This window comes from Barbus barbus (assembly GCF_936440315.1).
Source record: "Barbus barbus genome assembly, chromosome: 41".
In the NCBI taxonomy this organism is placed as follows: Eukaryota; Metazoa; Chordata; class Actinopteri; order Cypriniformes; family Cyprinidae; genus Barbus; species Barbus barbus.
Window position 1 is genome coordinate 1580252 of NC_136719.1, and position 21949 is coordinate 1602200.

Sequence of the window (21949 nt, forward strand, 5' to 3'; positions counted from 1 at the left end):
TTTCTGCTGTTTATTAAGCAGGTTTTTTATTACTGCATCTGTCATATTTTTATTGATTTCGTGCTGTTATTATTTTTACAGGTTGTGAGTTGTTACTAAATAAAGCATTACAAATTTGATCAGAATTGATCCTGCTAAGCATGTTTTGGAAAGATTTAAGCTTATTATATTTATATCTCTGTGAGTTTTGTGGTCAAGAAAAATAAACTATTTAGCATCTTTTTTCCATTGTATTTACTCAGGATTATTCTGGAAGGATCTATATGATAGAAATCTGTATATTTGATGTACTTTTAAATACTGAAAACAGACATTTGAATCGTAAAGAACAGCATATTTATTTTGTTAGGAACATTTTCACATTTTATAAATGACGTTTATAGTAATTATATGTAAATCTCTTATTATATGAAAACGAAATGCTCTGAAAGCATTGCAATGAATGATTCTCTTTCTTCTCTGGCAGCTAATGATAATTTGATCATGTCGATGTGCAATACCTCTGGTTCCTGTGGCGTTGAATAAAGCATTAAAAGAAGCTTATGGTGTTTTACAAAATCGTTACAGAAGAAAAGCATCCTTTGTATATTAATTTGTTTGTTTGACATCTGCAATAATAATAATAGTTTCATTGTAATGTGTTTAATAGCTATTTTTAATATACTTTTTAGTTTATTGTTGCAAGTTATACCTTTCCAATTAAACCTGTTGTCTCTTTTTAAATATTTTTTGACATTTGTCCGAAACAAGCTATAAATTCCTATATCTTTTTCATCAACTTTATTTGCATTAGAAGCATAAAAAATGTAATCAATTATTAACTATGACTTTTGCCTCAATATATACCTAATTACTGCTTATTAATACTTAGTAAAGTATATAATTGAGTAGAAATTGGTTTAAGGATTTAGAATAAGACATTAATATGTGCTTTTTAAGTAATAATAAACAGCCAATATCCCAGTAATATTCATGCTAATAACCAACTAGTTAATAGTGAGAATTGGACACTAAAGTGTAACCAATAGTCTTATTAACTCACCCCAGTATTTAAAGTGAGAAGGGAACATAAAAGCATGCTTTTTAAGGTTTAAATCCACTATTGCATTGTGTATAAATGTTCTATACACAGTATTAAGTTCAATTACATAAAAAGTAACTGTAATTAAATTACAGGAAAAATAAGAGTAATTACTTGGTAACTAGTTAAACCCAACACTGGGAATGACATTTGGGTGAGAAAATGATGCAGAATTGTACTGTATGAGTGAACAAACGCTCAGCTAGTTCAGATCGACTGGTTCTGTCTGTCTTTGAACTCAGTACAAACTCTGGTTGAAATGACCACAACACACCCTTCAGTGGTTAAAGATGGCATGAAAAGAAAACCAAGACACAATTTTCTTCCCTATTGTGACGTATATGTGAAAGAAATGGCTTATTGTATTGGTAAACAATGCACATTGCACGGTCATGGTCCACACAGAATTTCTATTGACTATATATCTATATGGTATTTCCATATCTATATTTGGTCAAAATCCCATGTTATAAAAGATGAAGTGCTATGCAGGCTATTTAAGACAATATTGTCTGATTAGATGCAGTGTTTGCCCTCTCTTCAATGTTGCCACATCTCAGACCAACATAAAATATGACCCTTTTTAGACATAGCTTTTGAAGAGAAAATAAAGGAAATACTATACAAAATTTATTGAAATTAGTTTATTTACCTTTGTAAGATCCCAAGTACTCTTGTAAGAAGGGTACCCATAAAAACACTTTCTCATTGGATCTAAGCAAATCTCATAGGTCTCCTATTTTGATTTTGAAAAGGTGAGTTGTCACTGAAAGGTGATGAGTTTGCATCTATGAGAGACGTGGAGGCACAGGTGAAAGTGTTAGATACATCCGAGTCTGATAGGCAGGTCATAATCAAGTCAAGATACCAAGTCTTTTATATTTATCAAGACGTTTATTATCAGGTGACAATCTAATGAAGTCACTCAATAAACAAAAACATTAAATAAAAATAACAACAATACATACACGTTGTCATCATGTATGCTTTCTCCTTTAAGAAAGCAAAAAGCTCAGTGTTTACTAGTTTTCCGATTCTCTCTGTATAGCAGAAGTCGCTCTGTGGTGTGTTGAGGCAGTCTGTTTCTCTGGGCCCGTACAATACAGGAGGCTAGAGGAAACAGTCTTTTAAACCCTCCTGAAGATGCTGGGACGGCCAACAGTTTGCGGCAGATGCTCTGTAGGCGAGGGAAGCGGGTAGCTTCTTTCCAGAAGGCCTGGACAGAAACCTCTCCCTCAGACACGGGCTCTGATAAATACTGCTGCAGCTCAGGCACGTTCATCAGCTTCTGCGTATCAACATCTGCTTTATCACGGCTCATTTCTGCTGCGCTACAAGTTTCGCTTAATGCCGACTCCACAACTGAAGAGGCACGCTGTTTGGAGGGTGTAAACAGTGTGGTGCTCTTGAACTTCTCTTTTCCGCCGTCAAAGGGTTGAAGCTTGATTCGTGGGTCCAGAACTGTGGCTAGTATAAAATCTCTTCGCAAAATCAGAGGTTGGAAGTAAGATCGGAGACCAGAGCGCAGGGCTGAGCAGAAAAGGCTGAAGCTCGTGGCCTTGGTCTCAAGAGTTTTATCGAGTCCAATGATGGACGGAATGACGAGGGACAAGGTGAAAGCGTCTTCCTGAAGCACCTGGACCACTTCTTCGAAAGGCTCCACCAAGCCAACAAAGTCCACTACCTGCTCGCGTGCAACATGAACCACCGGTGGACAAACGTGGCAGCTGTTTGCCTCGGTGCGAGCTTGATTGAGAAGGGTCATCACCAAGTCCCATACCGACTCCTGCATTATTTCACGGATGATGGTGGTGGTGGAGTTCCAGGCGGAGCTGCTTGTGCTGCAAGAAACAGACAGTGAGAGCTTGCATTTCCGTGCAAGAACCTCAAGCCAGTAGGCACTGCGGCGGAAAAAAGACACCACGCTTTGTATCTCAAGAAGTATACGCTCAACAACTCTGGACTTCTTCAGTGCCTCCTTCATTACACAATGCAGTAGTGTTGTAATACAGTCCAGATGTTTGCTGCAGGAGATTTCAGCTATAGAGTATTCGTCTATGGCGAACTGGTCATCAAGAAAACGCAATAACTCCTCTTCGTCTGCATTGTTCTTTTGTGCAGAATACATGATCTTGTAGTCACAGAAAACATCATGTGTAGCAATAGTGTTCTTGGCCTCGTGGATAATGCTGTAACCAATGTTATGTGGGAAAAGCCCATAGCTTAGAAGAACGGATTCGAGCTCTCCTCCAATCTTTGCTGTAAACTGATTACACTGTAATTGGCGAAAAGCCACAGTCGGTCTGTGAATGTTCCAGTCATCATCAAGAAAGTGCATTTGAACGGCAAGAAGTGGTTCTGCATGTTCACTAGCCCAAATATCAGCGGTGAGGTGAACAGCATTACGGCCTGCACTCAAAGATACACAGTTCATGAGCTGCTGGATCAGCCGTGGCTTGATGGTTTTCTCCACAGCATTATAGAGCTCTAAAGCTATGGTGCGCTGTGAGAGTTGTGGATGTTGAGGACCAACGGAGGACATGAACTTACGAAACCCAGAGCCTTCAGTGAAGTTCAGGGGCAGCATGTCCTCGGCAAGCATTCGCAAAACATCATCAACAAAAGCTTTATGCTGCGGCGGCACAGCAGAAGGACTTCTGGAGCTGGAGGGTGAAGAGGAACATGGGTACAGGGGAGGACTGTTTGCGTCCAGCGTTTTTTCTAAAGTTGTCCTCTTCATCTCCTTCACCTTGGGTAATGGCTCTGCTGTGCTCTTTGACTGTGGATTAAAATTAAATATATAAAAAAAAGACAAGCGTAGGCAAACACATTTATTTATAAATTATCCCAAGTAGGCTGATCACATGTCTCCTCAGGCTCTCCACTATCATGTGTAAATGGCATTAAAATCTCTAAGTCAAACAGACTCAAACGATGTTAGTTTGGGGACAGAATGTACAAATATTATGGTGTAAAATTGGGTGTTTGAAACAACTTATACCACTGCTAGAGGAAACATACCTTTGTTCATGTTTGATATAACCTTTGTGACAAACTAGCCCCACAGTCTTGAGGTAATCGGTAGTTAGTTTATGTTATGTCACGTTGTGATATTAAAAGCTGTAGTCTGTAACTTTTTTTTGGTTAAAAATGATCCGAAATCAATATTTGAGCAAGTACAAAAGCCAGTGTCTCTTTAGCCCGATTCACAACGGTAAGCTTATAATGTTTTCTAATTTGAGTGGTATGGGTAGGAATTTGCAGGAAATTCGAGCATGCTGCCACGTCATTACGTCACGTTTGTAAACATAAAGAAGGAGTCCTGGCTAGTATGCTATATCGCATGTGAGGATCGTTTATAGCCTATAGCAGGGCTGTCCAAACTCGGTCCTGGAGGGCCGGTGTCCTGCAGAGTTTAGCTCCCACCCTAATTAAACACCCCTGAAGCAGCTGATCAAGCTCTTACTAGGCACACTAGAAGCTTCCCTGCAGGTGTGTTGAGGCAAGCTGGAGCTAAACTCTGCAGGACACCGGCCCTCCAGGACCCAGTTTGGACAGCCCTGGCCTTATAGCCTCACAGCAGCTGAAATAATTACATTCATTTTGAAGGCGGATTGTAATCCAGGATTGTGTGTTTATGAAATACATTTGACTTAAATTATATTCCAGTTTTAAATGTGCATCTGATTACAGACAGCCTACGTGGGATTACACAAGTTTTTATATTTTAAAGAGAACCAGTTTGAGGAAAATAATTGGCTTTTTGGATTAAAAGAATTTGAATTCGAATGGTATTACAATTAGATATTAGACTATACAAAAATTTAAATCTACATGTAACACTAATAAAAAACAATGCTGATGTTATTAACATTAATAATTTGAGAAAAAAGTATAACAATAATGATAATTTGCACGGTTAGATGTGATATGAGCTAACTGATCTTTAGATTTAATCACCGTTGGTAGTGTGATTTATTGTAATGCTTTTTTCCTCAGTTGGTCAGAACAAACATGGCAGACTTGTAACTTACTTGTTCAGATGACAATATACGGTGAAAATTCTGATTTGGGTCATATATTCCAAGACATAGGCTAGAATCTGTGATTGCGAAGTACAGGATTCACACAACATTAGATTCATCCGCGCTGGAGCCGTGCCGGAGCACAACCCACACAAGGAAGATAATTCTGCACAGAGCTGCAATTCCAGGTTTGCAAACAGAGATGGCGACAAAGAGGCAAAACTTACAGACTGCGGCTTTAAATTAGCTCATCTAGGAAACTATCATTTTTATGTTGTGTGTTGTCGTATCCGACACTGATGATAGACCAATGTGTGACCACAGTAAGATCAATAAGTTCAGTTAATTAAAAGAGTAAATTTAAATGAATTAAATTAACAAAAATGTACAAGAATTTTGCAAGATCAGGTGCTAAACAAAAAATATATACACAACACTAAAAAAATAAAATACCTTTTCATGACTTGTGGATGTAGTGGTTTCTTTTTGTGACAAGTAGAGTCCAAGATCACTAAAGTCAACATCCTCCATCTTGTAGGCGCCCTTGTCCATTTTACGCTTTAAGGTTGAATACCAGTGGTTCTTTATGGAATTATCAGTCCTACCAAACATTACCAAACACTGATCAGTTTCATTGCCTTTCTGTAACAATTTACAATCTTAAGAGAACAGCCTTAATTATATAATAAATGACAACACTATAAGACTGCTTAACACCAACTATACAAACAAAGATATCGAGATATATATATATATATATATATATATATAAATAAATAAATAGCTAGCCTGACGTCCCGGGACTATAGTGTTTTCCAGTCGGGCTACCAAAATGTATCCCTGTCCTGCCCGACGGGCCTTAAATACAGGACTCCCACACAGTGTTCCCTCTAAGCTGAGCGTGCGCGACCGTGCTCTTCTTCCACCGCGGACGCGCAGAAGAAATAATGTGCCTCGTGCACACAAATGAGTTGGGAAGCTTTGATTGAATGCCGCCAGTAAAAGGGAAAGAATAGCAATGATCGGGCAAACCGCTGTAGAGCTGATGTCAGGACAGAGTTAGAGCCGGTTTCATAGAAAGAGAACGATGCACCAAATGAGTCGCTGTAGAAACTGAATACTTCAATGGTTGCGGTGCGCTCAACACGAGAGACAAACGTCCTCATGTATTAAAGAAGAGTGGCTTGATTAAGTGCTGGAAATAGAGGAGGATGGGTAACAAAACTCTGAAACTGTACTTCATAACCATGTTTAGACCGCTATAGAAGAATTCATATGTTCACTTTTTATATTTAACTTACAGATCTCAGCTTAAGTTTGGCTTCAGTTTCTATTCTATTCTATCAGTTTAAATAGTTTGTTTTGATAATATATGTTAGTCCTATATTATAAACCTGATAAATAATTAACCTTGTTTTTGAGTCTCTTGCTCATCAAGGCTGTATTCATTTCAAAAATACAGAAAAAACAGTGATAGTGAAATATTATTGCAATTTCTAATATTGGTTTCCTATTTTAATACATACTTTAAAATAGCATTTATTTCTCTGATCAAAGCTGTATTTTCAGCATCATTACTCCAGTCTTCAGTGTCCCATGATCCTTCAGAAATCATAATATACTGATTTATTATCAGTGTTGAAACTGTTCTGCTGCGTAATATCTTTTTTCTTTGATTAATAAAAAGTTTAAAAGAACAGCATTTATTCAAAATAGAAATATTTTCTAACAATAGAAGTCTTTACTATCAATTTTATCCATTTAACACATCCTTGCTGAATAAAGTTTATTGAACTTTCTTTAAACTTTTAGTAAGTATCTTTAAAAAAGAAAAAAAAATCTGACCCCAAACTTTTGAATAGTTTATATTGTAACAAAATCTCTATTTTCACTAAACACTGTTCTTTTTAACTTTTTATTTTTAAAAAATATCACAGGTCCCAAAAATACAGTATAAAAAAATAAAAACTGTTTCCAGCATTGATTATAAATCATTATAAATCAGAATAATTACGAAAGGATCATGTGACTCTGAAAATACTGCTTTGCTTCACAAGAATTAATTACATTTTAAAGTATATTAAAATAGAAACATTTATTTTAAATAACAATATTTCACAATGTTATTTAGTGAAATAATATTCAGTATTTTTAATCAAATAGATACAGTCTTGATGAGCAGAAGAAAACTGAGTAAAAAACTTTATTGATCCAATCTGTTGAGCTGCAGTGTATTGTTCAGTAAACATGTTTTCTCTTTAACCTCAAATGAGCATCATTTAGTGACATCAAGGGTCAAATCAAATAGAAATAGCACATTAAAGGCGAGACACTGCAGGTGAATAGGGTAAAAAAGTTAACTAATAGTTATCACCTTACTTACCTAGTTGAATGATTACATTGATAATTGCAAACATTTTTTGTATTACAAGCTTTCTAAAATATTAGGTTTAAATATGCAAATGATGCATTATTTCATTAAATATGCGCTAATTTGCATACATTTCTAGAACAAAAATCTAAACACTAGATGAAGTTGGTTTCAAAGTTCTTATTTCATTTTATTAACACAGAGTCAAAAGTTTTTACAGAGGGGTTTCTCATTTTGTCACGCCATAATTCAGAAAATACTTAGAACAGACAGAAAACAATAAATTCACAATTTTTGGGGGGTAATAAAATGTATATAATCAAGAAAATTATATATGAACAAATCCCTCTGTAAAAACCTTCAGGATATAGACAGGAATAAAGATGTAAAGTTTGGTGTGTGTAAGTGCTACTGAAGTGGAGATATATGGCTCAATGTAGGAGAGAAAACTCATTTGGAGAAAACGGCCTTTAAAAATAATTGAAAATAATATTGTAATTTAAATCTACTGACAAATAGATAAAGTGCTATAGAAGAAACACTTAACAGTGTCTTTTGGATGTTTTCTTTCCGCTAGTCTGAAAAAATACTTTATGAAAAATCTCAAATTTGACAGGTGCATGAAAAAAAAAACTGTGTTTTTGCCTGCAGTGTCTCCTCTTAAAGTTCAAAGTTACACACTTTTTTTGTGTGCATGCTGTACAGGTCTGGTATAAAGAATGCTTTTGCTCAGGTGCCCGAATGTCCGCCCAATAGAGAAAAGTTTCACTCAGAAAAAAAAATAAGAAACATTGCATCCACGGGTCCTTAAATTTGATACAACTAAACTGAAGAGTTTTTAAGGCCTTGGATAGTTTTAAATACGTTAAATGGTATAAGAAATTATTTTTCAAATTGCCTTAAATAGATTTTTAAGAATTCTGCATTTTCTTGATATTCGTTGATATTTGTGTATTGACAATGCTTTTGACATTTATGGTCTATTTTATTTGGGCTAGTTATATATATATATATATTTCTTTAAATTCTAAATTACCTTCCAGGGAGAAACTTTGCAATTTGTGCCCAACGCGATCCTAGCACACAATGGCATTTTATGATCATAAGATCCTCCTCTTCTGTCCAGGGGGTCTTAATCACAGAAGGGTCGAGGTGATTATGCCATCGCTCGCGGCACTGTTTGCCCCTTCTGCCTTTTAGGTGCTTTGCAATTGTGCTCCACTTCTTGTCACCATATAAAGACACCAGCTGAATGAGCTACAGAAAGAGAAGACATCACAGTTAGATCCAGTCTCAGTATATGAGGATAATCCACATAAACGTCTTCTCCAGAGCTGCTCTGAGAATTTACTTCAGGAGCTTTTCACCATTTCATTTCAGAAACCTATGCTATTACTACTGTATACTAAAATATACTTTTTAAAGTAGTAATAATAATAATACATTGATCTTTTAGGAATAACATACAACTAAGACATTTTTCAACCATGTTTTAATGTATACAGTTCTGTCGTGCAGTTTCTTATTCGACTAAAACATTCAAATACAGTGCTTTGAAAAATAAAAGGTCCTTCATTAAGATTTAATAAATCCATCAAACATTGCTCACCCTTTCATCTTCTTCTTTGGTCCAGGTTCCCTTAACGAGCTCTGGGTCTAACACAACCGTGAATCTGTATTTACAGTCCTGTGCAGAGCGTCCCTGCAAACACAATTCCAGACTTCAGATATCAAATATGTACAACAACAAATGTCCACTTAAACACGTTCATATTTATGAATAAACGTTTTAAATTAAATCACTCACAGGTAGGAAGCCTGCAATCAGTTCCCACTCATCCTTTCCAAACTTCCCGACGAGAGACGCAAGACGTTCATCCTAAAAGTTAGCAATTAAACAAACCACCCAAAAAAGTTTATTTCCCTTAAAACTAAGCATGTTTGTATACAATGTTGATTCTTAAGAAACCTATCAATAACATGTCATATTTTGGTCAAATTATACCTAAAAAAATATATATATATTTAGAAACTATATTTATATTATTAAATAATATTTTGCTTATAAGACAACTACCATTTTTTCATTTTCACAAACGTCTAATACATATATACTATAAATACCTAGGATTGTTATTAATCACACCTTACATTAAAATCTGTAGCACACACCTACCATAAGCATATAACAAAGTCCTTAACGTCCACTGCGATCTCAAAACTCTGGCCATTTGATAATATCTAGAATATCAAAATCAACTGCGGGCGGGAGATAGCTTTCCTATTTAGCGCCCAAACTCTGGAACAATCTACCTAACACTGTTCGGGAAGCAGACACACTCTGTCAGTTTAAATCTAGATTAAAGACCCATCTCTTTAACCTGGTTTACACATAATACACTATCGCATTTCTATAATTCAGATCCGTTAAAGGATTGTTAGGCTGCATTAATTAGGTCAACCAGAACCGGGACCACTTCCCAAAACACCCGATGTACTTGTTACATTGTTAGAAGAATGGCATCTACGCTAATATTAGTCCGTTTCTTTCTTATTCCGAGGTCACCGTAGCCACCCAGATCCAGACTGTATCCAGATCAGATGGTGGATCAGCACCTAGAGATGACCTCTACAGCCAGGACACCTAGATGAGCCCCAGAGACTGATCCCCAGTGAAGACCCTGTCTCCAAGACGGCCATCCGGACAAGACCACAGGAACCAGATGAGTCCTTTGCACAATCTGACTCTGCTTTAGATTAGATTTAAACTGCTGATTTTGTCTGGCCAGAGGAGAATGACACTATTTCGACAAACTATTTCCCCGTCTAAATACTGTAAAACTGATATAAAGCCACCCAGCTTTATATGAAGCCGATGTAAAGCTGCTTTGACACAATTTGCATTGTTAAAAGCGCTATCAAATAATACTGACTTGACTTAATTCAAGTAAGTGATGTATTGATTTATTATTAGTAATTGTGAGCCTGGAGCACAAAAGCAGTCTTAAGTCGCTGGGGTATATTTGTCTGGGGTATATTTGTAGCAATAGCCAAAAATACATTGTATGGGTCAAAATTATACATTTTTCTTTTATGCCAAAAATCATTAGGATATTAAGAAAAGATCATGTTCCATGAAGATATTTTATACATTTCCTACCGTAAATATATCAAAACTTAATTTTTGATTAGTAATATGCATTGCTAAGAACTTCATTTGAACAACTTTAAAGGCAATTTTCTCAATATTTAGATTTTTTTGCTCCCTCAGATTCCAGATTTTCAAATAGTTGTATTTAGGCTAAATATTGTCCCATCATAACAAACCATACATAAATGGAAAGCTTATTTATTCAGCTTTCAGATGATATATATAAATCTCAATTTCGAAAAATGTACCCTTATGACTGGTTTTGTGGTCCAGAGTCACAATTATTTAAATGCACCTCAATGCTTCAGCTCACCTCTTTTGAAGTCCATTTGCTCTTCAGCCGCTCAATATCTTCATCAATATCAGACTCGGGATCAGTCACACCCTTAGGTTTAAGACTTACCATAGCTTCTATTACACTAGAAACACAGAGATGAGAATCAAACAGGATGCAGAACTGCGATTAAATATTCCTACATGCGACCGCTGAGCTGAACTCCGGTCCTAATCAGACGTACAGAACCTGCTATGTACTTCTACACACAAAAACAGCTCCAATGAGAAGCAGCAGCCAGGTGCAGAAAACAGAGCGATGGTCATAGGAAGTGTTTGCCAAATTGAATGAAGTATGGTTTCAATGAGATGTAATCACTCTTTAGTCAAAAGGCACAAGAAAGGAAGATATTACAGCAACAGAGACAGAAATGAAACAAAGAGAATATGCAACATACCTTACTTTCCCTTCCAAGCAGCTGCGCGTTCAAAGGATGACTCAAATTAATCGCTGTAAAGACCCACATTAGTTAAAAAATAAAACTTTTCATTATTCAGTTAACACCAAATTTGTTTTTCCTGGACAGCTATACATAGCTGTGATTTTTTAAGAAAATACAGATGTGGTGGTTGTTGGGATTTCTGTATGGGTGCGTTTAGCTAGAAAGGCTGGAATACACAACACCACAAAACCAGTCATAAGGGTACATTTTTCAAAATTTAGATTTATGCATCATCTGAAAGCTGAATAAATAATCTTTCCATTGATGTATGGTTTGTTATGATCGGACAATATTAGGCTGAGATACAACTATTAGAAAATCTGGAATCTGAGGGTGCAAAAAAATCTAAATATTGAGAAAATCTCCTTTAAAGTTGTTCAAATGAAGTTCTTAGCAATGCATATTACTAATCAGAAATTAAGTTTTAATATATTTACGGTAGGAAATTTACTAAATATCTTCATGGAACATGATCTTTACTTAATATCCTAATGATTTCTGGCATAAAATAAATATCGATAATTTTGACCCATACAATGTATTGCTGGCTATTGCTACAAATATACCCCAGCGACTTAAGACTGCTTTTGTGCTGCAGGGTCACATATATTTGCAAATTTAGTTTGATAGAGAAAAACTGGCCATCACTGAGGATTACAAACTACCAGATTTTCAGACTGGCGGTTTGGTAGTGTATGATCCTCAGTCGTTTAGTGTATGATGGCCAGTTTGCATAGTGTTTTAAAATCTGTTCAAATTTTAGAAATCATTTAGCGTATTCCAGCCTCAACTCAATGTGTGCTCTAAAATCAGTCCAAAACATGTTTAAACAGCATGAAGCTAAAAAGTCTGTGCCCATCATACGCTACATGATTTTCAGAATTACCCAAATCTGTAGATTGGCTCTGACTTTGATCAAATTTGAGCAGAAGTCGCAGTGTTAAAGGGACAGGTCACCCAAAATGAAAATGCTGTCATGGTTTAGTCCACCTGGAGTTGTTCCAGACCTGTATGAGTTTCTTTCTTCTGCTGAACACCAGATAGTTTGTAGGCAACCAAACAATCCATGGTCCCTCATTGACTTCCACAGATCCAAAATATCTACTTTAATATTCAGCAGTGATTAAGAAACAAACAGGTTTGGAACAACTTCAGAGTGTGTACATGATGACTGACTTGTTTTATTTTTGGGTAAACTATCTTTGCATCTTTATAGTGTGCTTTCATTTGTTTTTACAAAACTGTACGAAAGACATGACGTCAATCCTATAAACCATCAGCCATTACCTGAAAATACTTGCAGCTCACGGATATAAGCAAGAATTTCAATATTACTGAATCCAAGAGAATTGATACAAATTATTTCGATGGAAATCACTAATCCTAAATCAGAGCTGTTCAGTCATGAAGTTAATGTGTAAGTTAACTTACCCAGAAGGCTAACTCGGGTCTAAGCGCATTACACGACCGTTAGTCAACAGAGTGCATTATATATATATAATAGATGTGTAACGTTAGATGATAAAATGTGAACTCAATGGTTCTAGGACAGCACTTTAAATCATCTAGTGCACTACATAGGGGAGAGTGAGCTATTTCAGACGATGCGCTTCATGATTAGCATTCCCGGCTAGTTCAGAGACTAACTAACCAACATTTCCTCTGGAAAAAACAAACGTTATACTGTTAAACTCGCTCTGTTGTAGACGTTTTTAGAGTTTAATAGCGAATACTTTAATATTGGTCTAATAACAAGACCTCCTCTGTCTAAAACTGAAGCGGTTTTCCTATATTCCAGACACTATGAAACTTCGACAGTTAGCGCAACGGCCGCACATTAGCCGATAGATTAGCGTTAGCTGCTTTCATTGTTGACGGAAATAATTCTCATTTGTTCAGTAGGGAATATTTTCAGCAATTAAACGGAACACTTTTAAACTGTTGCTTTTCTGTCTTACCCACACACTTGCCCGGGCATATCTTCGCTGTCCTGCAGGACTTTCTGAAATGGCAATGATAATAATTCAAGTAATCTCGCTATTATAGTGAAAGATATGAAAACTGACGGTGTATGTGTCGTTTTGTTAGCCTCGCACGCGCCTAACCTCCAACTGCTGAGTCCTGAGCCCGCGCACACAGCTTCTGTGCTCGACTGCGTCACATCTGCGCTCAGTTTGCGCAGAGCAGACGCTGCTTTCCTCCCACTGCAGCCCTACGGGTCTGCGCAGGAATACGCAGCACAACCCGCTCACGAACGAGATTTAGATTGAAGTGTTTGTGTTAGGCACTGATAGTACATTAAAACGTGCTTAAACATTTATTCAAACCAGATTTCATTTTTATCACTTTTGTCCCGACAGGAAGTTCTGTTATCAGTATAATTGTGATTCTAGAGATATATATGGGGTGGGAAGAATGGAAGTGTACTTTTATATAATTTAAATCAAATGTGTTCAAATAACTAACAGGTCATCTTTCAGGTAAACACACCTGCAATAAACCCAAGCAGCATATCATAAACACAAGAACAACAATAATAAAAGAAAATACTACCAAAACACGTAAAGCAGCTTATAAGACAAATTGCCAGTAGTTTGGAGAGTTTCAATGCACTCTTTGTTTTTAATTGTTTTAGGGATTTAAATAAAATTCTTAATTTTTAAATGCCTCAAAACAAGGAGAACTGTCTCAGAAATGTTCCTGACTTGTTCCAGAGTTATTGTACAGTGTGGAAAGCACACACTTGCATAAATTCATCTTTGCTGATTGCAAATAGAGAATTTCTACGATCGGCCTGAATGAATTTGCGCCAGTGTTCAGGAGAGACAAACACTGCTGATCTTCCATTGCACCTCACACATACACTAACTCTGTAGAAAGTCAGTATGGTCCATTTTTAGATTACATTTTGAACAATACACACAGCCTTTGAGCTCCTAAACTGTAGAACATAAAGCCCAGACTGAATCTAACCCTAAAACCCTCATAATGAGCATTTGACCTCATATTAGTGGCAGGCCAGTGCTCTGTGTGATAAAAGCTCTGCACAAATTTAACTCATTTGAACAAAAGTTTTATATTAAAAAATGTCCAAATCTGCAGTCACCTGATGAGACTAAAACGAGTAAGTTTAACCTTTTCCTTAAGGGGCAAAATGAATTATAATTGATCTAAAAACGGTTTCTAGTAATCATAAAGACAACATGGAATTTTAAATACCCGTTTCTGGTATTTCTGTTTCATCTACAGTCTACATGTCTTGTAAATGGCTCATTATAAAATCACAAAATTATTTAATGGAAGTTAACATTAATGGTATAAATGTTACTATTAAAATAGATGGAGATGCTCTGCGTGAGAGTGAATGTAATGTCTTGCATTAATTCATTGCTGCTTTGTCATATGGAAACAAAAAGTGCCACATCAGAGGAAAATGAAGTAAAATCTCAGCATTTTTTTTTCCAAGGTGAATTCTGACATATCACACAGATTAAGTGAACCTTTACACCCTAAACAAAAACATGTAACATGAGCAGTATATCTGTATAGCTTCAATGAGAAAAAAACATTTATCAATGGTTTTCCACATATCTGAAGACTTTCTGAGCATTAATACATGATTTCATAAAGCACAGTCAGATTAACTTCACTTTTACAGATCATACATAAAATAGATTTGATTGTGACATTTTTAATAACAGAAGAAATGCTCTTACAGAACATTTTGCACAAAGCGTTACAAAGCAAAGGTGTAATTTGTCATGCTTTTCAGTAATCAGATGAAGAACATTAGATGAGGACGTTGCCAAGAGTAAGGCACGCAGAGCCACAATCCCCAAAAGACCAGCAAGATCAGAAATCTAGACTTTTACAGATTTTGCAACTATAGCTGCTTTGCCAGTGGTGCAATCAGCAAATCCGTCTGCCACGATGTCCTTTAGTCTTACACAACCAACATGAGTACATACTGATGAAATATCTTATTATGAATGCAAACTGAGCACAACATCTTAAAACTCGTCATCCGACAGTGTGTTTCCTGTGTCACAGTATACTCTCATTACAGTCCAGTGTTTTTGCAGCGTCCAGAAACGTCTCGGTGACCTGAAGGTGAGAGAGCGCGCCTCAGAGGAAGCCGTCTTCTCCAGAGATGTATGAGAAGCCGTTGAAGGCGTTGGAGCTGCTGGTGGCGAGGCTGGGGGTGGGATCTGGAGTGCGGCCCACAGAGTTGGGCACCATCTCTCTGGTGAACTCTGGGTCAATGTGCTGAAGGTCTGCTGGGCCTCTCTGGAGAAACACGGCAGAACTCTTATTATCAATCGCTTTCGGTTTAGCACTGTCAGATGGACCAGAAATTAATGTGTGCATGCAGTAAAGAGGTGCATACAGTAATAATCTGTATTTGCTTCCTAATAATCACCAACAGTGTTGGGGAAAGTTACTTTTAAAAGTAATGCGTTACTCCCTAAAAAAGTAACTAATTACGTTACTTTTCATGGAAAGTAATGCGTTACGTTACTTTTGAGTTACTTTTTAAATCTGGGCAGGGCTTGCTTGTTTGTTTTTAATATAAAAGTTCTGAGTTTGCATTTGTCTGTTTTTATTGGTGTTGAGGAACACTGAATGTGTTTTAGTGCAGGTGAGATGAGTAAATACATGATCATGTTTAGTCTAGATCTACAGTAAGATCATGTTCACACACAACGCTCTGCACTTACTCCTGATTTCTCTCAACACAAGAGCTGTCAGACAATGCAAATAACTGGCGTTACTTATTTGAAAAAGTGACTCAGATATTTCCTTCTAAATTAAAAAGTAATGCGTTACTTTACTAGATACTTAAAAAAAGCAATGTGATTACGTAACTTTACCCCAAACACTGATCACCAAAGGCCTGTAGGGAGTTTGTAGTAACCTACCACATTTGGGTTATATGGAGGAGTGATTCGCTTGTGGTAGAGGTCATCCCAGTTAATGGGGGCAAAGAACATATGATTTTTAATCTCCAACTGCAAAACCAGAACAGTTGACACATTAACAGTGATGCCTGGCCTGATATACAGTTTCACAATGACAAAGACCTCCAGAGGGTCACTCACAAAATCAGCAATGGCTCCTATCCGGCGACGCTGGTCTTTCTGCAGGAGTCCGCAGAGCAGGTGACTCGAGGCCTCCGACTTCCCCGGCGGCAGCTGCAGAGGTTTATGCAGGATCGCGTCGTACATCTCAGACACGTCCTGGCTGTAGAACGGAGGCTGTTTGCCACAGTCATCCCAAATTAAATGTGATTATGTTCCATTAAGTTTGGGCCAAGAAGATTAAAATATAGACAGTGAATCGGTGAACTTACTAAGCTGTAGAGCATCTCGTAGAGCACAGCTCCAAGACACCACCAGTCCACAGTGCGGTCATACGGCTCTTTCCGTATGATCTCAGGGGCCAGATACTAAGAGTGAGAGAAAATACATGACTTTGTCAACCTAGACACATAAAATACACTCACATTAAACAGTGTGTACTATATAGCAAATCTCAACTGCTGTAATTGGTTTATATTATCGAAAAATGTACACTATATTATAGCCCAGTGATATATTAAGTTGAATATATGGTACATACTACTTTACCTGCGTGCATACAGTACACACACGAAAAGCTATATATATATATATTAGAGATGTAATGTATGAAAATGTATTCTTCGGTTATCAGTATTATCACGGTATTGTTCAAATATGCTGGAAATGTTCAAAAAGTACTGACACATAAATCGTTTCAACGAGTTTTGTATTTAAAATCAACAAACAATAAATACAATGACTTTTTGCTCCAGGGTCACAATTATTCATTTATTTATTTATAGCAAATCTCAGCTGCATAATTGTTTATATCGTCACAAAAAATGTAGCTATATAATTGTGCAGCTCTTTATATAAAGTTGAATATAAAAGTATGTCCAGATTTATCCGCATACACTAGTATAGACCTTATGTAGCTCCGCCCCTTTCTGTGTTCCGTCTTCCGGATTGCATTTCCACGGAATTTATGAATGAACCGCTTGTATTAAAGTCTTCTGACATCTGTTATGACATCCGCTTTAAAAATGACGATAACAGGGGTTAACTCTAAAACAAGTACATCCACTTCAGCAGCTAATTACTCTTGAACAGCGATGCTATAGAGCTACCTCTAGCGGAAGCCCAAAGACAAAATTATAAAAATGGCTGCACACTAGAAACTTAATCTCCTGTAAAGCTACTTTGCAACTATTTGTATCGTGAAAAGCGCTACAAATAAACTTGAACTGAATTGAACTTTCTCTGACGCATAAGGCCCATAGGGCAATACAGACTATAACTCTATTATTGTACAGCTCTCTATATATAAAGTTTGATATACATTACATCCAGCTTTATCTGCATAATTTACAATAACGTGAAGTCATATTAAAATCGCAACTTTTTTATTATGTTTTTGTTGCCCGCCTTGTTGGCAGAAGCCATTTACACTAACTCCGCCCCCCAACATGTGATTGGTCAAGATTACAAAAGACTCAGCTCCAGTGGCGCAGATGGTAAAATGTGACACGATCGACCCGGGTTCAAATATACTTTTTGCCAAACTTTTTTTCTCCCTTTTCAAATGTCAAATCACACCAGAAAATAATTTATTTTCAATAAAAATGAAGGAAATAATTAAAAAGTTGAAAATAAAGTATTGGGTAGGGTTAGGGAGGGCTTTATTGTCCCAATATAAGGTGGCATCCATTTAATAATTTGAATTAAAAATTTACATTTACACTCAATAAGTTATTATTGTGTACTGTTTTATAATGTAATACAATACTGAGGTGCAGATAATTGCCACTATTTGCAATAAGTAGTATAAATAGCAGAAAATATTGCTATTTTAACAGTGCAAATATCATCTATCGCTAAGAAAATATGGTATTTGCACTTAACCGCTGCCATAAGAATATTCTAAACATCTTTAATATTATGATTTTCTGTAAAGCTGCTTTGAAATGTGTATTGTGTATTGTAAATGTGACTCGACTCGAGACTCGTACCTCTGGAGTGCCACAGAAGGTTGTGGTGGTTCCTTCTGGTTCTATGCCTTCTTTACACAAGCCAAAATCTGTTAACACCACATGACCCTGAAAGAGATCAGAAACAAACTCATATGCACAATCATCACAATGCATGTATTAGTGCTATTGCATGCACTAGTCCTAAATAGCTGTTTTACCTGGTGGTCTAACAGAATGTTTTCTGGCTTGAGATCTCTAGATGGGAACATGAAGACATGGAAGTGAGATCAGGCCAGCTGTGATATGACAGGAAAGCGTTGCGGTTACTGACCTGTAAACTATATTGAGAGAGTGAAGGTATCCGATGGCACTGGCCACCTCCGCCGAGTAGAAGCGAGCTCGTGCCTCGGAGAAACACCGCTCTCTCTGCAGGTGATAGAATAACTGCGGGGGAAGAAAAAGACACGTTTTGAACACATTCCAGTGATTGTGCTGCTTGTGTCTAACATGTAAAATGTAAAAAATAAAAAAATCTGTTTAAAACTATGGTTTAAGTTGTGTGAGCTGATATAGTACATAACATAAGCATACATTTATTCAACATAAATGCATAATTATTAATAGTGCTGTGGCAAACCCTGCCCCTCTTTGACGCTGAATGGTGGCTGTTTGTACTTCCTAACACTTTTGTATTAATCAGATGTAGTCAATCATGTGAATGTTGAACAGTGCTTCAGTTATATATTATTATGAAGTCTTATGTACTTGATAAGTATATAAAAGTTTGTAATATGTAAGATTTTTTATTGTTTTTGAAGTAGCCTCCTCTGCTCACCAAAGGTGCATTTATTTGATCACAAATACTGTAAAACAGCAATGTTGTGAAATACTATCACACTTTAAAATACATGTATTTTTTAAATGTAATTTATTTATGTAATTAAAGCTGAATTTTCAACATCATTACTCAGTGTCATGATCCTTCAGAAATCATTCTGTTATGGATTAAAGGATTCTTTAATAAATCAAAAGAAAAGCATTTATTTGAAATGCAAATCTTTTATAACATCACAAATGTATTTACTGTCACTTTTCATCAATGTAATGCATCCTTGCCGAACAGAAATATATAAATGTATCATAAATAAATACATAACGTTTCAAGTCTGCATGGAATCGAAGTCACCCGCATGTTTTTTTCTACTGTGACTTCTCTCTGGTGTCTCCAGTCATTACTTAAACCATGTTCATCTGCCTTGGGTTTGATTGGCCACGCCCACATCTCAACATCCAATCAGCAACAGACAGACAGAACTACTGTATTGTGCATTTGTGTTCTTTGTTTTCTGATACTCTGTCACATTTGTATGCAGCTGCACTCATTTTTTTCGGGTGCAATGGTTTTTGAAACTTGAAAAATGCCTGTTGTATTCATAAGTGATGCTTTCTTGCCATACCTCTCCACCGTTGACGTAATCCAGGACAAAATACAGCTTCTCCGAGGTCTGAAAGGAGTAGTGCAGCCCGACCAGAAAAGGGTGCTTCAGACTCTTGAGCAGCACGTTCCTCTCTGCCATTATATTCTTTTGCTGTTGCACACAAACATAGCATTGACGGAGGTGAACAACAGAATACAGATATGAGCTGACACCAACTAGGACAGGCCATAAGAATAAGACAAGTGACAATGCTACAGCTTCAAGAGGAGCTTTTCAGTGATAAAACAATTCATCTCTTTGCACACCGCTTGTGTATTACACACTGGGATTGATTTCAGCAATTATATTCCAACGCCAAAACATGAATATTAGTTACTGCTACAACTACTGTAGTAAATCAAAAGCCTGTCTTTTGGCCAGCAAGCTTGGCATGGTACAAAGGACAGAGTGAAAGTCAGATTAGATTAGATTCATTATCAGAGCAATGAGGTGTTTTCATCTTTCATATATGGAAAAACAAGCTGGTTGCATGCATGCAAAAAAATAAAAAAATAAACACCAACCTCTTTTTTCCTCAATATAACTTTCTTTTGCAAAACTTTGACGGCATAGAATTTCCCATCAGCTTTCAGTTTTGCTAAGAGCACCTGCAATCGACATGATATCTCACATATTGTTTTGGATAAAACAGCATTACAGTATTATTTTTTTGTGCTGGTTACTTTAAAACAATCCCAAAGGAAAAAACAAACATTTCTTTCATCAAGGTAACCTTAGCAGACTTCCGTCTGAAGCGTTAATGATTGCTGAAGTCATACGGGACACAGTTAATCAGATAGTGGCATCAGACGCGCCTCACCTTCCCAAATGTTCCTTTACCAATCACAGCCAGAAAGTCAAAGTCAGTGGGTTTGGCACTGAAGCACATAAGACAACACACATGAGCAGTCTAGCACAGTCTTTATAATAGATATAACAGCCACTGCACCACAGTCACTATCTATGAACATAAATCCATCGTGTTCCACATGAAAGGTTTACAGGATTCTTCTGATAAATGACTAATAAAAGTGTGATCTTACTGAGGATTGACCGACACACCCAGATTGACCTCGTCTGATGGAGACGATAAGGACTGAAGAGGACAGTGAAATACATTAAACATATGCATCCCAGCAAAGCCTGGCTAATCTACAGAGTAACAGAGAAGAGTGGAAGTTCTTACTGGATTGTAATGAGCCATCTTGTGTTTCTCAGCGGTCAGATCTGTGAAGATCTGAAGTGTCCAGCAGCACTGAGCTCTTATGCTGGTCTGACTGTAGATGTGCTGCTCGCAAACTGGATCTTCAGGTTTTCCTGACACAACAGACCCATGAAGGACGTTTGGTAGTTCAACATGAACACGTTTACACGGTAAATACAGCAATTCTCCTGCAAATCAGGACTACGAATAAACACTTTGTTCCTAAAGGTTGTGAGGTTCGACTAAAATGTGCTTTTGTTTGATAGACACAGTGGAGAAAAAAAGATCACAGTATCATGATGATTATTATTATCCTTATGTTTTTATTCATCTTAATAAACACCATCAGACGAGTTAATTATGAATCTAAATAAATCAATGGTGTCCTTGTTACAGTGTAATTATACATTTAGATACTGAGTAATATTAATAACTACATGCACTTACTATATGGTTAGGATGAGGGTTTAGGGTTACTTGCATGTAATTATGCATAATTTATTGTTATTATAATACATGTAACATGTGTAACAAGGACACCTTAAAATAAAGTGTTACCAAATAATGAATTAATAAAAGCTTGTGTAATATATGAGTTGGAAGTAGTGTGTACACTGTCAAGCAGTTTGTATATTATAGTTTCTGATCTTATAAAAATAAAACAAACAGACAGAGCGTAAACATGATGTTATAACAGATGCAGGCAATCTTGAAATCAGTTGAAAATGAAAGGGTTCTCTGAAAAACAACTCACCCGTCTGTTTGGAGTCAGGGTTAAATATATAGTTGAAGAAGTTTTGCTGATAAAGTGTTGTTGAAGTGCATCATTTTCT

The 21949-nt window shown here is 36.6% G+C and overlaps 2 protein-coding genes across 5 annotated transcripts in view; both read right to left on the minus strand.

Annotated features, from left to right (window-relative positions):
* Positions 1-1955: 1955 nt before the first annotated feature.
* On the minus strand, positions 1956-13550 carry mybl2a (v-myb avian myeloblastosis viral oncogene homolog-like 2a). Its single transcript, XM_079402559.1, has 9 exons — positions 13510-13550; positions 13363-13406; positions 11360-11412; positions 10942-11047; positions 9285-9356; positions 9087-9179; positions 8514-8734; positions 5560-5707; positions 1956-3860 (listed from the first exon to the last, which is right to left on the minus strand). Exons 4-9 carry the CDS (start codon positions 11032-11034, stop codon positions 2094-2096), a joined length of 2394 nt encoding a protein of 797 aa, XP_079258685.1. The 5' UTR covers positions 11035-11047; positions 11360-11412; positions 13363-13406; positions 13510-13550; the 3' UTR covers positions 1956-2093.
* Positions 13551-14764: 1214 nt separating this feature from the next.
* Positions 14765-21949, minus strand: part of LOC306860978 (serine/threonine-protein kinase Sgk2-like) — a 7244-nt gene continuing 59 nt past the window's right edge. Inside the window, exons 1-13 of one of the 4 annotated variants that reach the window (XM_079403011.1) lie at positions 21871-21949; positions 21099-21217; positions 20956-21008; positions 20733-20790; positions 20437-20520; positions 19892-20023; positions 18766-18878; positions 18653-18689; positions 18474-18560; positions 16755-16850; positions 16504-16659; positions 16324-16413; positions 14765-15691 (exon numbers count right to left, since the gene is read on the minus strand). The exon at positions 21871-21949 is cut by the window's right edge and continues 59 nt beyond it. In XM_079403011.1, the coding sequence (XP_079259137.1) occupies positions 15530-15691; positions 16324-16413; positions 16504-16659; positions 16755-16850; positions 18474-18560; positions 18653-18689; positions 18766-18878; positions 19892-20023; positions 20437-20520; positions 20733-20790; positions 20956-21008; positions 21099-21116 (1086 nt within the window). In that variant the 5' untranslated portion in view covers positions 21117-21217; positions 21871-21949 and the 3' untranslated portion in view covers positions 14765-15529. Of the gene's footprint in view, positions 15692-16323; positions 16414-16503; positions 16660-16754; positions 16851-18473; positions 18561-18652; positions 18690-18765; positions 18879-19891; positions 20024-20436; positions 20521-20732; positions 20791-20955; positions 21305-21870 lie in introns of those variants that run through there. The other 3 variants (XM_079403009.1, XM_079403010.1, XM_079403008.1) reach the window with 3 other exon arrangements.